Genomic DNA, 14937 nt, shown 5'->3' on the forward strand with positions numbered 1-14937 from the left:
CAGCTGGAGGTGACGCTCTAGCGGATAGACGGACGCCGGTGATATAGTTCTTGTGGAGTCTCAATCCCCAAAATCTAATATCTGTAGTGGGCACAGTAGGGCGGGTGGCCGGCTACCGTGGGCACAAGGTTACTGCGGGCAGAGCGGGTCTGCCGTGGGCAGCGTAGTTGACAGGATATGTCCAGTGAGTTGCAGAGGGTTGGCATAGCTATGACGTCTCACACAGATCTGAATCTATAGGGACGTCGCACCTAATAGCTTGACAGGGGGGCTGTCGAATAGGCGGGCAATGCCGATAGCGCCGAGTAGAAGAGTTGAGTAGATCTCAGTAGGCAAGTGCAGTGCTGAATAGCACAAAGCACATAAATAGTAGGTGATTCTCGATAGCGAATAAATAGGCAGGTAAATAGATCGTTGATCCAATAAATAGGCAGACACATGAGGGAGGCTGCGGATAAATAAAGACAAGTTAGAACATGTCTCTCATGCATCTTATCGATACCCTCGACTGAGGTGCATTCGTCAGATTGGTAAAATTGCTCTAGAGCACAATGGGGAGATGATGACAAATGGGATTTGGAAAATAGATGGCAGATAGTAGCAATATAGAAATGTACATAAAAGGGTAAATAATAACATAAAATGTACATATAAGGGGAAATAATAATCTCAAATAAACAACACAGGTGGATGGAGAAAGAAAAAGGGGGGGGGGGGGTGAATTGGGCGGTGGTCGGCGACCAAGACGGTTTGTTTACATATGACCGTAGGTCGAGAACAATGGAGCGCGCTTGAATGGAGAGGGTGTCCGTTCAAGCGGCGCAACTCTCGTTAGAGTAAAATGACTACAGGGGAGATAATTCAATACAGGGGAGATAACTCATAACTCTTTTCTAGACGCAGAGTTAGTGCACTAGTAAAATTATCAAGGCGGTCAACCGAGATAAAGGAAATAGAACAAGATGTACAAATATATACATGGTTGCATCAACGATCAATTGAGCAACGTAGCATTAATAGATTAATGCAATGCATAAATAAATACATAGGACATGTTAATGTTTTCTACTTACGCCAGTGAGAAATACACAATGCACTAATTAAACATAAATGAACTAGGCAAAATACACATGATAAAATCCAATGGAAATATACACAGAGTAATTAACATGGAACTTGTGATTAAGTTCGGCTTACCACCAGGTATTCCTGTAGGAGAAAGGATAAATGAAGTAGTCCAGACTCGATAGCTCAGCTCGAATAAGAAATGAAAGAGTCTGATTTTATTTGGATCTACTTTATATAGGCCTGGAAAATGCGAGCGGAAACAGGAAATGTCCTAGGCTAAGAATCGTCTTACACGTGGGTGAAGTCCGACAAGAGTCGCACCTTGGAGTATCACGCGGTGTGTTGACCCGAGTAATCTCTTAGATCAAAGAGAGACGTGGGAGAAGAAAGGGGGGGGGGGAGAGTGACCTACATTCCACCCAAGGGGGGTGTCAACTGCGGCGGACATCCGAGGATAAGATTAAAGAGTCTGTGTGTGTCTTTGCCCCGGTCAAGGGAAGATAAATCGAAAGACGTGGCCTAGCTATCTCCAATGTGGTCAACTTAGTCTAGCCTGGAGAGGAAACGGTGGTGCGGGTGAAGAATTTAGGGGTAGGATGGGGAAATAATTAAAATAAAATACATAAATAAGGAAAAATAATAATTAATGCTGTGATAAATTTGAGTGACTGACAGCGAGTTTTTGACTTGTCACAAACCTTATAACAATTATTTCATTGGAGAGAGTTCACGTTGTGAGTGTGCTAATATTGTTTGTAAGTTGTTGTTTTTTAAATGCACATTTTCTTTTTAGATAACAATTTACACACTTTCGGTAAACGATTAGACACTTAAATCACATACGTCATTTTCTTAGTTGATAATACCACAAGGAGCTTTATAAATATATTTTTTTCCAGACAACATAACAATTAACCCTAACCCACCGGGCTGCAGACCTTCAAGCCACAATACTTTGACTATGTATCAAATAAGAAATGTTTAAATCTAGTTCAAAACTGTATCTATATTTATAAAAAAACATATTTATGTTTAGCTTTAAAAATAAAAGAGTGTCCTTTCAGAAGCCTTAACTTAGTCGTTAAACTTTAGAGTTATTTTCAGCATACAACCGATGGTAATATGAGGTTTTCAATATAGATTGTAGTTTTAGAGATTTGAAAGGGACAGACAGACATCCCAATAACTACGGTTAAGAAGTAATATGTAAGTTGAGTTATGTCAGAACCGTTTTTAGTGGATTAAATGGATAATAAACATATCTACATTGTTAATTACATAGAAATAGATTAGAGATGCTACACGTCTTAACAAAATCAGATTAAAAGAACAAGTTAAAGCTCTATATAATGTTTCCTTTTAGATCAATGTCTGTCAACCGGAAGTGAAAAGTTTGTTTTAGACAGGACCTCGGTTTCCTGATTAGCCAGCATTGACCTGGCTGATTGAGGTCAATTTAAGCCGCTTCTCTGAGGCTATCATTGGTGGGCTAGACTACATTATAATAGTTACCTCCACTGGTCCTAAATTCAGACTTCGATTCCCCGAGTCCTCCCAGCCCCCGTGTTGACCATTCTGTTGGACTGTTTCACTTTTTTGTCCTTGGGAGTTGTTTTTTTTTTTTTCTTTGCTTCACACATTTCTCTACATTGGGATAAATCAATAAACTCCAGAACAAATTATCATCGCTGGATTTCTTCACATTCCCAGTTTCAGATTTATTTTTTTTTTGATTTTTTTTGCAACTGCCATTTAATAAATTGAATTCCATGAAATTCTCAAAAAGCCTTGCCCCATTACTTTTGGTTGCAATCACTGAAAATTAAAAAAAAACATATGTTACATCCTTGTAAATGATTTATTTTACTTTTCTAAGAAATATTGATTCTGTGTCCTACTTTCAAAGTTTAGATCGTTAATTAACCAAAAAAAATAAAAAGAATGTGACTGCATTAAATGAAGCAATAACAGTTGTTACACCTACAACAAAAAATGTGTGGTTACAAAGCTTTTATCAACTCACTCTGTCTGGTCAAACAGTTTCTACACGTTGTTTCTCCCACACCCAAACTCGGATCAGGCTGAAAACTTGAACAATTATCTCTTTTAACCAATTAATTAACTATTGATAATCAATTACTTTCTTTGGTAATTAAGACAAGAGAAAGAAATTGTACTTGACTAATGTAGCGGTATAAGCTTAATTAGTCCCCTATATAGGTCGCCGCTCTAATTTGAAACAAACAATATATATATATATGATCTATTTCGGCCTGAGGAGGAGTGATCGACGAGTTCGAATTCAGGTCGTTCTCTTTTTGTTTTTCTTTCGTGAATGCTTTTAAAACCCAAATACGGTAATATATAAATATATATATAGTGGAGCACGCGGTTTAGACTAAGAAGTGACAAAAACATAATCTGTATTTCATGAAAACTATGATTCAGTTAAGTGTTATGGGGAAAGCTTCAGCAGATCTCTTAATGTAACAATGGTTAAAACTCCCCGTTTCAAGAATGTATTACGTTGGAATGTCTTGAATAAATTAAATTAAATGCATGTGATAGAGTTAGGATTTGTCAGTTTGATCAGTGTCGCTTCATTCCTTAAGTGTAACTGAATTCAACTTTGTGTCTCTTCCCTTATTCTGATCTTTTGCGTTCTCACTCTATCTATCTATCTATCTATCTATCTATCTATCTATCTATCTATCTATCTATCTATCTATCTATCTATCTATCTATCTGTCTGTCTGTCTGTCTGTCTGTCTGTCTGTCTATCTATTCTTCTATCAATATAAATATGTTTTTTTATTAATTTGATTCAGATGTAATTTTTTTTGGAACTTAATTGTCTTTTTGTGTGGTACCTACACAAATATCTAAGCTCTCCATATGAATAATATAAAACAATAAGACCGACTGCAGAATCAACATTTACAGGGAAAGTTTAATCGCCATAACTTTTAGAATACCTGCTATGCATAACCATAATTTATTTTACCCAGAACACTAACCCAAATTTACACTTTTAATGAAACAATACAGACGCCAGGAAGTCTAAAACTGAGAGAAAAGGTCAAGTATGAGCACTATGTAGGTGAAGGTCGCAGCAATTGTTGCTTCTTTACTGTTGACGAACGAGGAAACATCAAAAGAGAAATAGTTCAACAATAAAATTGTAAAAGCTAGGTTATTGTTTTTACCTGGAAGCAGACATGTCTGAACAATAAATAAAAATTTAAAAAGTCAAGTGTATTGTGAATCAGTTCAAGCTGCAGTTCTATTGATGTGATAGATTTTCTCTTTTACGTTCCTAGCAACGATTGTTAAAACAAAGGTAACAGCAATGTATTACAACCATTTGTTGGTTTGTTACTGGCCTCCAATGTCTGTAAAATACTACTGAATGGTAGCTTTTGACAAGGATTGAGCCTTGAGGGGAAGTCATTAATAAAACCCCTCAGACATCGGAACTATCAACTAGGGTAGACTATTCTCTTCGACAGCTCCTGCCCATTGGTATGAAACGTTTTGTACATCATTCCTTTGAATAAGAGAGAGAGAGGCTACAACGCAGTCACTCCACATATATAACCTCTAGCTGAGGTCAACATTACTAGGTAATATGTAAAATCAAACCATTTACATAAGACTCCTCCAGATGTCCGTGTAATGACATCACTTGACTGTTCAGTAAGTCCTATAATTGGTTCTAAAGTTGAGCCCAGTTTCTGGTGGCCGTCAAATGTGATCTTTCAACCCTAATAGCCGCCTTTGCATTTTAGAAGATTTCCTCCCCAAGTCTTCTCTGACGCAATCTTTTAAGTCCCTACTCACCAAGCGAGCTCGTCATTTGAATAGCAACCATCTTTTGCTCATTTGCCTTAAGGCGTAACCTTAGAAGCAGTGGAAATATTAGAGCTCTTTTATTTAAATATCGGACGCTAACGAGGGTGGGGGAAGGAAGCATTTCTTAAATTGCTATCACTGTAAAGTCCCTAAACTTATACATTCGCTTAGAGCTAAAGTACGTGATGGCTCATTTGTTCTACATTACAAGATAGAACATGACTTTGAATGTTAAATGAATTGAGAAAGTGTTCGCAACTTTGTATTAAATCTTAATTCTTGTTTGATAAACATGTGCGCTATCACTTGACCACGCTGCCCTTTGTTGAATTCAGTACGTCTTTTTTTTTGTGTTTTTCGTTTTGTTGTTGTTGTTGTTGTTGTTGTTGTTTTTTGGTGTAATGTCTATTATTGTTGTCAACCTCACATTTGTTGAAGTAATTTGGCTACTTCATTTTTTTGAAAGTATTTAATTGAAACTTAATATTAAAACATCTCTTAAGAGAACAACAAATAGAGTTAAATAAAACCTTTGGTGTACACGTTCTTATTTGGATATACCGACACGAAAAAACTAAGGACTTGCTTTATAATAAAAAAAATGTTAGTTTATTATTATTAATTTTTTTATTACCACATATACTAGGTTATAAATAATGTATTGCTTCATTCTTTTACTGTGAATATTGTCACTGTAAAACCGGTTTGAAACTCTTTGGTAGAAATAATAAATGTAACTTTCCCTTTCTCGTCTTGAACAGATCCGAACATGTTTCTGACAGACGAACAACGACTCCTGAAAGCCTTAACCACCAACTACGACCCTGCGGTCAGACCTGTGTATAACTCCAAGCAAGCTGTGCTCATTAGACTTGGGATTACCCTGACTCAGATTATTGACGTGGTGAGTTCATTTGTACTCAACGTCTCACCATGATCTTTTGTAGACACGAGAAACCTCGTTATTTAGTGAGCGAGCATTTAAAATGCGTGTAATATAGACAACGAATCGAGAAGTTAAACAAATTATTAAAAGAGTAAATTAGATTGTATTATAACGTAATACATAAAACAAAAATATATTCTATTTTGAACTAAGTATTAATTCTTCATTAAATCAAAAAAAAAGTGTTTAGAAGGCAAATATAGATAGTGTAATCATCGATGTGAAAAGCTTGCCAAGCGAAAAACGGCTGGTTCCTCTACCATCAAAGCGAAAGCCACCTTAACCCTCGATATATGTTGACGGGAGTGTCTCTCCGAAATAAGGTTCCTCAGTCACGTGAAAAAGTGTTCTACAAGATGAATTATAGTCGTTACGACTGAAGGAGGCCAACTAGATGTGTTACTAATAAAGAAATAGCTGCAAGGGAAGAGGACGTTCAAAAGTCAGATGCTATCACAAAGTTTTAAACATTTTTTGTTAACCAATTTTATAACATAAATTACAAAAGTTCATTCATAAGAGAAGATAATATCTACAGCCGAAATTATGGACAAGCTAGTCATGCATGTTAATTTCAGTCATTGGTTTTCCTGGCTGATTCAGGCAACCTGTTCAATGCTATCAATGTACTAGGAAAGAAGGAGCACTAATATAAATTCGCACTATCTTATGACAGGAAATGTCCCTTTACCTTTTTTCCATTCTTTTTTATAATATATGGTTGTATGCCTGTAGAGACTGGTGAGACTATCAGTTGCATTTTCATTGCAGTCGGCTTTTCAATTAATATTTCATCATTGTTATCGTCATGTTGGGTTGCTATGACTCCGCAAGCAGATAACGCTCTTCGCTCTTCCCTGTCAGAGAAAGGTCCCACATCTCTTTTAAGTAGATCTAATATTTATATCTGGTGACTCTGCGTAATATTGTGTGATGTATAACAGGATAATGCTTGTCATCCATATTTGGATTGTTTAAAAGTTGGGAAGGTTATATGAGACAGCACCGGTGATGGCAGTGAGGTGATCATTGTATACATTTCATTCGTGTGTTTAAGGTTTGGTCTCTCCGTGTCGTTCTAATACTGAGCAATGGATCCCTTTAATTCAAGAAAAATAATTCAAGGCAGTTACTCATCTCTGCTTAGGATAACTAAAATATAAAGATTTCAAAACATCTACATTTTTTGCTGGTTTTCAATTATTTCTAATTAAAGTAAACCATTGAAATTGAGTCCATGCTCAGCTACTTTCTAGACTCTAAGGATAAATAAATCATGAGTTTCATTAACAAGAAGTATTTGGACATGTCATGCGGCTCGGGGACTAGAAACCTTATCTTTCCTTGGTAGATGGCATTCATGCTAAAGGCTAATCAAAGTAGCATACTCGTTGTTTTCCTTTTGATTTTCAGCCAGTAAAAATATAGTAAAAAAAAAAAAAAAGAAAATAATAGAAATAAATAAGAACAATTTCGTAGTGTTACAGTGTAATTTTTAAAAATATGAAGAAAATAAGATAATTAGGATATATTTTAAATTAGATGGTCTAAATAGGTAACGTCAATGACGCTACTTTGAAAGATCGATGTTCTAACTAATTTTAAAAAATATATTTGTGTTTCATAATTTGATTCTACAGAGCTAACTAAAATATCAATTTACCTTTTACATAATGTACCCACACTTTTATAGTCTGTACACCAGAAACACCAACATACTTTTCTAGACTTGCCTCCCTTTTCTTTAATTCTCCAATGGCAGAAAACTTTTCAAAAAAAAACTTAAATTAAACAAATGTAATTGTATCAATTAGTTTGGATCAGTCATGTAATTATATTTGTCATGGATCTAGATTAACAATAATAGATCTGTGCGATTATAATTTTTTTTTTTTAAGTTCAATTTCATGCTTTTAGCTTTTTTAATCATTATTTGTATTATCACTATCTGGTCTGAACCAGTTGAGTAAATAGTGGGTCTTATAGTTATCTATTGTTAGTTTCAAACTTTTAAGCTACGACCTAATTCTCTACACAAACTTTTAGGAGGACTAGTTCAACTTAAACTGCCACATTTGTCAAGTACAATTTCTTTTCCTTGTTCATTACCAAACAAAATTATTAATTACCAATAATTAATTAACTAATTGGTTTATTTCTATTGATTCTTCTTTGTCAGGTACAAGAAACAATTGTGTAAAAATCTCAACTTGATCCGAAATTGGATGTGTGAGAAATCACGTGTACAAAAACTGTACATGACAGACAGACAGACAAACAGACAAAATGGGTTAATATAAGCTTTGTTTAAAAAAAAAAAAAAAGACTAAGATGACATCTCTATCTTGTGACTTTGCTAAGGTTTCGGGAGTCAACCTCAAGGAAATGTCATTGGTGAGAGCTTCTTAAACATTGGAACTGTTTTTCACGGTATTCACTCAGACAGCTGCCTATATCAACTAATGGAAACACTAGAGAGAGATAAACCCAAATGACACAAATCTGTAGCAAGGGTCTTAACAAGGGAGGCTCACTATAGAAAGAAAGACATAAATAAATAAAATACAAAGGAAAGTCGACATACAAGCATAAATCTATAGAGAATGACTAAATGGACACTTTAGAAAGACTCCTATAACAGAACACTACATTGGAAGGTTCAGCTAAGGGGAGACAATAAAGAAAGACTAAAATGACAACTTTAGTTAGCAGAGTGCTCAACAAATAGAATACACTATTGCAAAATTCAGGTTGCTATAATTGACAGACAGTAAAGCTTCACATTTTTATTTAGAATAGAAATTTTGAAATCACGTTAAAGTTTTATGGAAGTTGATCTCCATGTTTTCAATCGCCACGTACGTGTCATTGCAATGAAGAGATCGAAACAAGTATATCTTCATTTTAGTATTACATCTGAATAAAAATAAAGGCGTGATAGAAAAAAAAAAGCAAACTAGGCGGCCGCCTAGGGCCACGATTGGTAAGTGGCTTTGCACAGGGCTAAAAAAAATTTTGGAGAAAAATTGCGAAACATGAATCAAATCTCAAACATAGCAGAACTCTATAATTCTATGCCTACCAGCCTAGCTCTAAGCTTCTAGTATGATTCAAGTTTTTTTCACGAAAGTGTAGGTATACTTGTTAGACTACAGATGTTAGAAGACCATTGTTTAGGTATACTTGTTAGACTACAGATGGTAGAAGACCATTGTTTAGGCCTACTTGTTAGATTACATATGTTAGAAGATGTTTAGATCTACTTGTTAGACTACAGATGTTGGAAGACCATTGTTTAGGTCTACTTGTTAGACTACAGATGTTAGAAGACCATTGTTTCTAGATCTACTTGTTAGACTACAGATGTTAGAAGACCATTGTTTCTAGATCTACTTGTTAGACTACAGATGTTAGAAGACCATTGTTTAGGTCTACTTGTTAGACTACAGATGTTAGAAGACCATTGTTTAGGTCTACTTGTTAGACTACAGATGTTAGAAGACCATTGTTTCTAGATCTACTTGTTACACTACAGATGTTAGAAGACCATTGTTTCTAGATCTACTTGTTAGACTACAGATGTTAGAAGACCATTGTTTCTAGATCTACTTGTTAGACTACAGATGTTAGAAGACCATTGTTTAGGTATACTTGTTAGACTACAGATGGTAGAAGACCATTGTTTAGGCCTACTTGTTAGATTACATATGTTAGAAGATGTTTAGATCTACTTGTTAGACTACAGATGTTAGAAGACCATTGTTTAGGTCTACTTGTTAGATTACATATGTTAGAAGATGTTTAGATCTACTTGTTAGACTACAGATGTTAGAAGACCATTGTTTAGGTCTACTTGTTAGACTACAGATGTTAGAAGACCATTGTTTCTAGATCTACTTGTTAGACTACAGATGTTAGAAGACCATTGTTTCTAGATCTACTTGTTAGACTACAGATGTTAGGAGACCATTGTTTCTAGATCTACTTGTTACACTACAGATGTTAGAAGACCATTGTTTAGGTCTACTTGTTAGACTACAGATGTTAGAAGACCATTGTTTCTAGATCTACTTGTTACACTACAGATGTTAGAAGACCATTGTTTAGATCTACTTGTTAGACTACATATGTTAGAAGACCATTGTTTAGATCTACTTGTTAGACTACAGATGTTAGAAGACCATTGTTTAGGTCTACTTGTTAGACTACAGATGTTAGAAGACCATTGTTTCTAGATCTACTTGTTAGACTACAAATGTAAGAAGACCATTGTTTAGATCTACTTGTTAGACTACAGATGTTAGAAGACCATTGTTTAGATCTACTTGTTAGACTACAGATGTTAGAAGACCATTGTTTAGATCTACTTGTTAGACTACAGATGTTAGAAGACCATTGTTTCTAGATCTACTTGTTAGACTACATATGTTAGAAGACCATTGTTTAGATCTACTTGTTAGACTACAGACTTGGACTGAGCTAAAAATTGGTTTAAGAAGCTTATGAAACGCTAATTGAACGCTAAGGATATTGTGCTATATGAACTTAGCTTATTTGCGGATTTAGAATTTTAGACATAGATCCAAATTTTAGATCTGGAGATAGATACAAGATTGACGAGAACGGTTTTAATTCATTGCATATTTTTCAGTCGTAATTTTTTTTTATTTTTCTATTTTATTTGGGGCCACCCAATACACTTCGCCTAGAGTTTCCAATAACCTAATTTTAAGACTGGCCCTTCTTAAACTATTTAGAAAAACAAAGAATATGTAAGGCATAAAAAAATAACACTCTGAAATATCTTGAAGCTAAATTTGATCCTCAACATAAGGGAATAATTAAAACAAAAATCGAATATATTGTATAATAATATGTTTCTAATTCTATCTGAGATAAAAACTTGACTGGTGAGTAAAAAAACAGTTTCTTAATTTGATCATACACCAGCATCTGCATCAGAAGCTATTTAGAATTTGATACCACTGCACGCGATTCAGTCGCCAAAACAAACATACCTCAAAGTGCAAAGTGCAAACTATAACGACTTAGGAGTTTTAAAAACACAACCAGGCAATAAAAAAAAAAAGGGAAACTGCTGGCTCAGTCTCAGTAATGGAAGAAAGGAAAATCTTTACCCGATTTCTAAAATAAAAAATTAAAAAACAAACCGAAATTGATACCTCCTTTTATTTTCTAGAAACACACACACAAACATATATATATTTGTCGCCCTTGCATCCATACTAAATACCATCAAAATAATGAAAGAAGGTATAACTTAACGAACTCAGGGATATGCTAAACAGATTCTGCATTTCTGTATGACGCAGAGCTGACTGGGTCAGAGTATTCCCATTCTGTTTTTTTGAAAGATGTCATTAAAAATGAAAGATGTTCTGAGAATAAAAATTGGGCTGTGTCCATCCGTGTGTCGAGACACCAGAGAGAGCAAATCACATTTTCAAGCCTGCATATTGTATCAACAAGCCTGTCAGAATAACTGGCTCTGTATATGTTTTTTTAAATGGTGCAACTGAGAAACGGCCTCGGACTTCATCACTGATATATTGAGCTCTAATGACTCTTCCACGCATATGTCTTGCATAACTCTTTCACATATATAAGACTAGAATGACTCTTCCACAGATATAAGACTAGAATTCCTCTTACACAAAAATATGTTTAGTATGAATTAGAGCATGAATGGCTCTATTAGGCCTATAGATAAATGTTTAGTATGACTGCTTTACAGATGTAGGTCTTGTATGACTTCTCTACAGATTTAGGGCAAGTATGACTGCTCTACAGATTTAGGTCTAGTATGACTGCTCTACAGATGTAGGTCTAGTATGACTGCTCTACAGATTTAGGGCAAGTATGACTGCTCTACAGATTTAGGTCTAGTATGACTGCTCTACAGATTTAGGGCAAGTATGACTGCTCTAAAGATTTAGGGCTAGTATGACTGCTCTACAGATGTATGTCTAGTATGACTGCTCTACAGATTTAGGGCTAGTATGACTGCTCTACAGATTTAGGGCTAGTATGACTGCTCTATAGATTTTGGTCTAGTATGACTGCTCTACAGATTTAGGGCTAGTATGACTGCTCTACAGATTTAGGTCTCGTATGACTGGTCTACAGATGTAGGTCTAGTATGACTGCTCTACAGATGTAGGTCTAGTATGACTGCTCTACAGATGTAGGTCTAATATGACTGCTCTACAGATGTAGGTATAGTATGACTGCTCTACAGATGTAGGTCTAGTATGACTGCTCTACAGATTTAGGGCTAGTATGACTGGTCTACAGATTTAGGGCTAGTATGACTGCTCTATAGATTTATGGCTAGTAAGACTGCTCTACAGATGTAGGTCTAGTATGACTGCTCTACAGATTTAGGGCTAGTATGACTGCTCTACAGATTTAAGGCTAGTATGACTGCTCTACAGATTTAGGTCTAGTATGACTGCTCTACAGATGTAGGTCTAGTATGACTGCTCTACAGATTTAGGGCTAGTATGACTCCTGCACTAATGAAAGGGTAATATTATGATGACTCAAATTTCAGGTGAGAACAAACAAACAAACAAAAACAAAAAAGTCAAACAGAAATGGAAAAAAAATGTGTACATCTAAATGTGTCTAGAATCAAGATCAATGTCCGCAGATTCATTCTTTCTTTCTCAACAGACAACTTAGAAATTCCTCGTGATTCCCAAGAAAAATGTAAATTATAATTGCCTGAAATTACTACAAAAAAAAAGGAAGTAATTTTCCTACAACTTATGTATCCTAGAGAAACCCAAGACAATGACATTGGCTGGCTTCCATTATGTCAGTAAATCAATGGCACGGATTGAATTCACTGAATGACGTCAATGATTGTACACATGTTCAAACAAATTAATCCAAATCATTTGAGAATGTCAACATATCTAGGGTCTTCTTATATCTACCAGAGAAAACTTTAAGATCCATTCTACACACAGACACACATACATTATTTGCAAGTATAATCTATAACCTCTAATAAGAACATATAATGTCATAGTTCAGCTAATGCCTTTCATTCCTGTAGAATGAAATAGCAGGATAATATCGAAGGCAGGGGCGGAGTGGCTGTATGGGCATTCGGGCAAATGCCGGTAGGCCGAAAGGGTCACCGAAAGGGCCGTATTGATGCCACTATGGCACGCATTAAATTGTTACATGTATTATAATATTCTCTTATTAAATGGGCCCTTTGAGCCTCGTTTAAAAAAGAATCTTATACAGGCTCTACACTACAGTCTAATACTAATTTAATGTGACACTTTTTCAGACGTTATGTTAATAGCCTACATCCGTAGACAGTGCTACTAGTAATCTTCATCCTTTAAGGGCCTACACACTTAGCGATGAAAAAACAAAAAAAAACGCATATTTCTTGTAAAGATATAGAGTTCACTGTATGCATGCGTATAGTTATAGATATATTATCAAACTTAACATGATAACTTTGAAGACAAGTAAGATTGGATGCCCATTATATGATATATATTTGGTGGGCCGCATGGTATAGAATTGCCCTGTCCGATTTTGACACCCAGTCCGCCACTGATCAAATGTGTTCTTGTAAAAAAAGACAAATAACTTATGTAGACCTAAAAATACAATTAAAGCTAGAAAACATTTATAAAAAAAATACTTTTGTAAAACAAAAACCTTTGATTAAGTGTAATTGTATCAATTAGTTTGGATTAGTGACCTAGACATATAAATCTGTGCGATAAAAATATGTTTACCAATTGGTTTTGTTTAGCCGAAGTACATAGAAGTAAAAGTTCAAGTCATGGATTTCTTAGAAAGAAAAGGTCAAGTCATGGAGTACTGTCAGGGGTTCTAAATTATATATATATATATATATATATATATATATACATGCTTCTGCTGCTAGCTGCTCTGCTCGCTTGTCTCTTGTCTTGTGTTTCTTAACTTGGCTCACTAGGGGTTTCTTGAATATTAAATAATACTTGCTTGGTACTTTCTTGTTTACTCAATTATAATTCAATACTTGCTTAACTCAAATACGAACACTTAATATACATCAACTCTAACTCCTTATATTCACGAATATCGATAATACTTTAATACTTAAGCACACAATTATATCACTCTTATGAAATACACAAAACATCAGTCCATCAACTTATGAATATATAAATGCATAAATACCAGTCCAGGAAGTAAACGTCCAACCTTCCTGGACCGGGAGCAAGACCTTACTGACTAACACATTCTCTCGCACATTCAACGAAGACTTAATCACTCAGTTCACAACACGTGCAACACTTCGCATTCATAACAAGGGGATATAACAATCATACCAAAATATCAAACTAACATTCATTCTCGCCATACCTCTCCCTGACAAGTACTTAGAATTAAAAGGTCATCATGCAGTACTTATTTTCAAGTCATGGAGTACTTACAAATAAAAAGACTAATCGTGCTGTAATGAGAAGAATCTAGTCTGAGAAGTATTGTTTTAAACAAAACACATTTCACTTTCTATGTATGCACATGAATCACCGAGATAACCCGAATGTCGTGTGAAATTTAATCTAATCAAAACTTAATTACTTTTCATTCTTTGAAATGTATAAATAAATCAAATTCCTGTAAATGATATTTGAATATTTCCACAGTAAAGCTTCTTTGTGCACAGACGAAAGACACAATTCTCTTTTACTGAAAGAAATCAATATTTTTTTTATAGAGAATATTATTTTACATCAGTTTTTCCTATACAGTTTTTAAAATATTTCAGGGGACATAATTATTTTAGGGATCAGCTTTTTTTTTTTCATTTCTTTTTTGAAGCTTGAAATCTCTAAATTCTTTGGAATCTTCATGACATCCTTCGCTGTCTGGAACTTATTTGGTCTGAATTTTCTAGAAAGATTGCTCACCCGAAAAAATAAAGTAAAAACTTTGTTGAAGATTTGTTTGCTTGATAACGAAGACATTTACTTTCGTATTCTGGTGCATTGTGTGGAAATGATTCCATTGACAAGAGTTATCAG

The 14937-nt window shown here is 34.9% G+C and overlaps 1 protein-coding gene across 1 annotated transcript in view; it reads left to right on the forward strand.

Annotated features, from left to right (window-relative positions):
* LOC106059570 (neuronal acetylcholine receptor subunit alpha-10-like) overlaps nucleotides 1–14937 on the forward strand; it is a 78495-nt gene that overhangs the window by 22486 nt on the left and 41072 nt on the right. Inside the window, exon 2 of the mRNA XM_056030251.1 lies at nucleotides 5682–5824. Within this exon, the coding sequence (XP_055886226.1) occupies nucleotides 5682–5824 (143 nt within the window). The remainder of the gene's footprint in view (nucleotides 1–5681; nucleotides 5825–14937) is intronic.

Source organism: Biomphalaria glabrata, chromosome 1, assembly GCF_947242115.1.
Source record: "Biomphalaria glabrata chromosome 1, xgBioGlab47.1, whole genome shotgun sequence".
NCBI lineage: Eukaryota > Metazoa > Mollusca > Gastropoda > Planorbidae > Biomphalaria > Biomphalaria glabrata.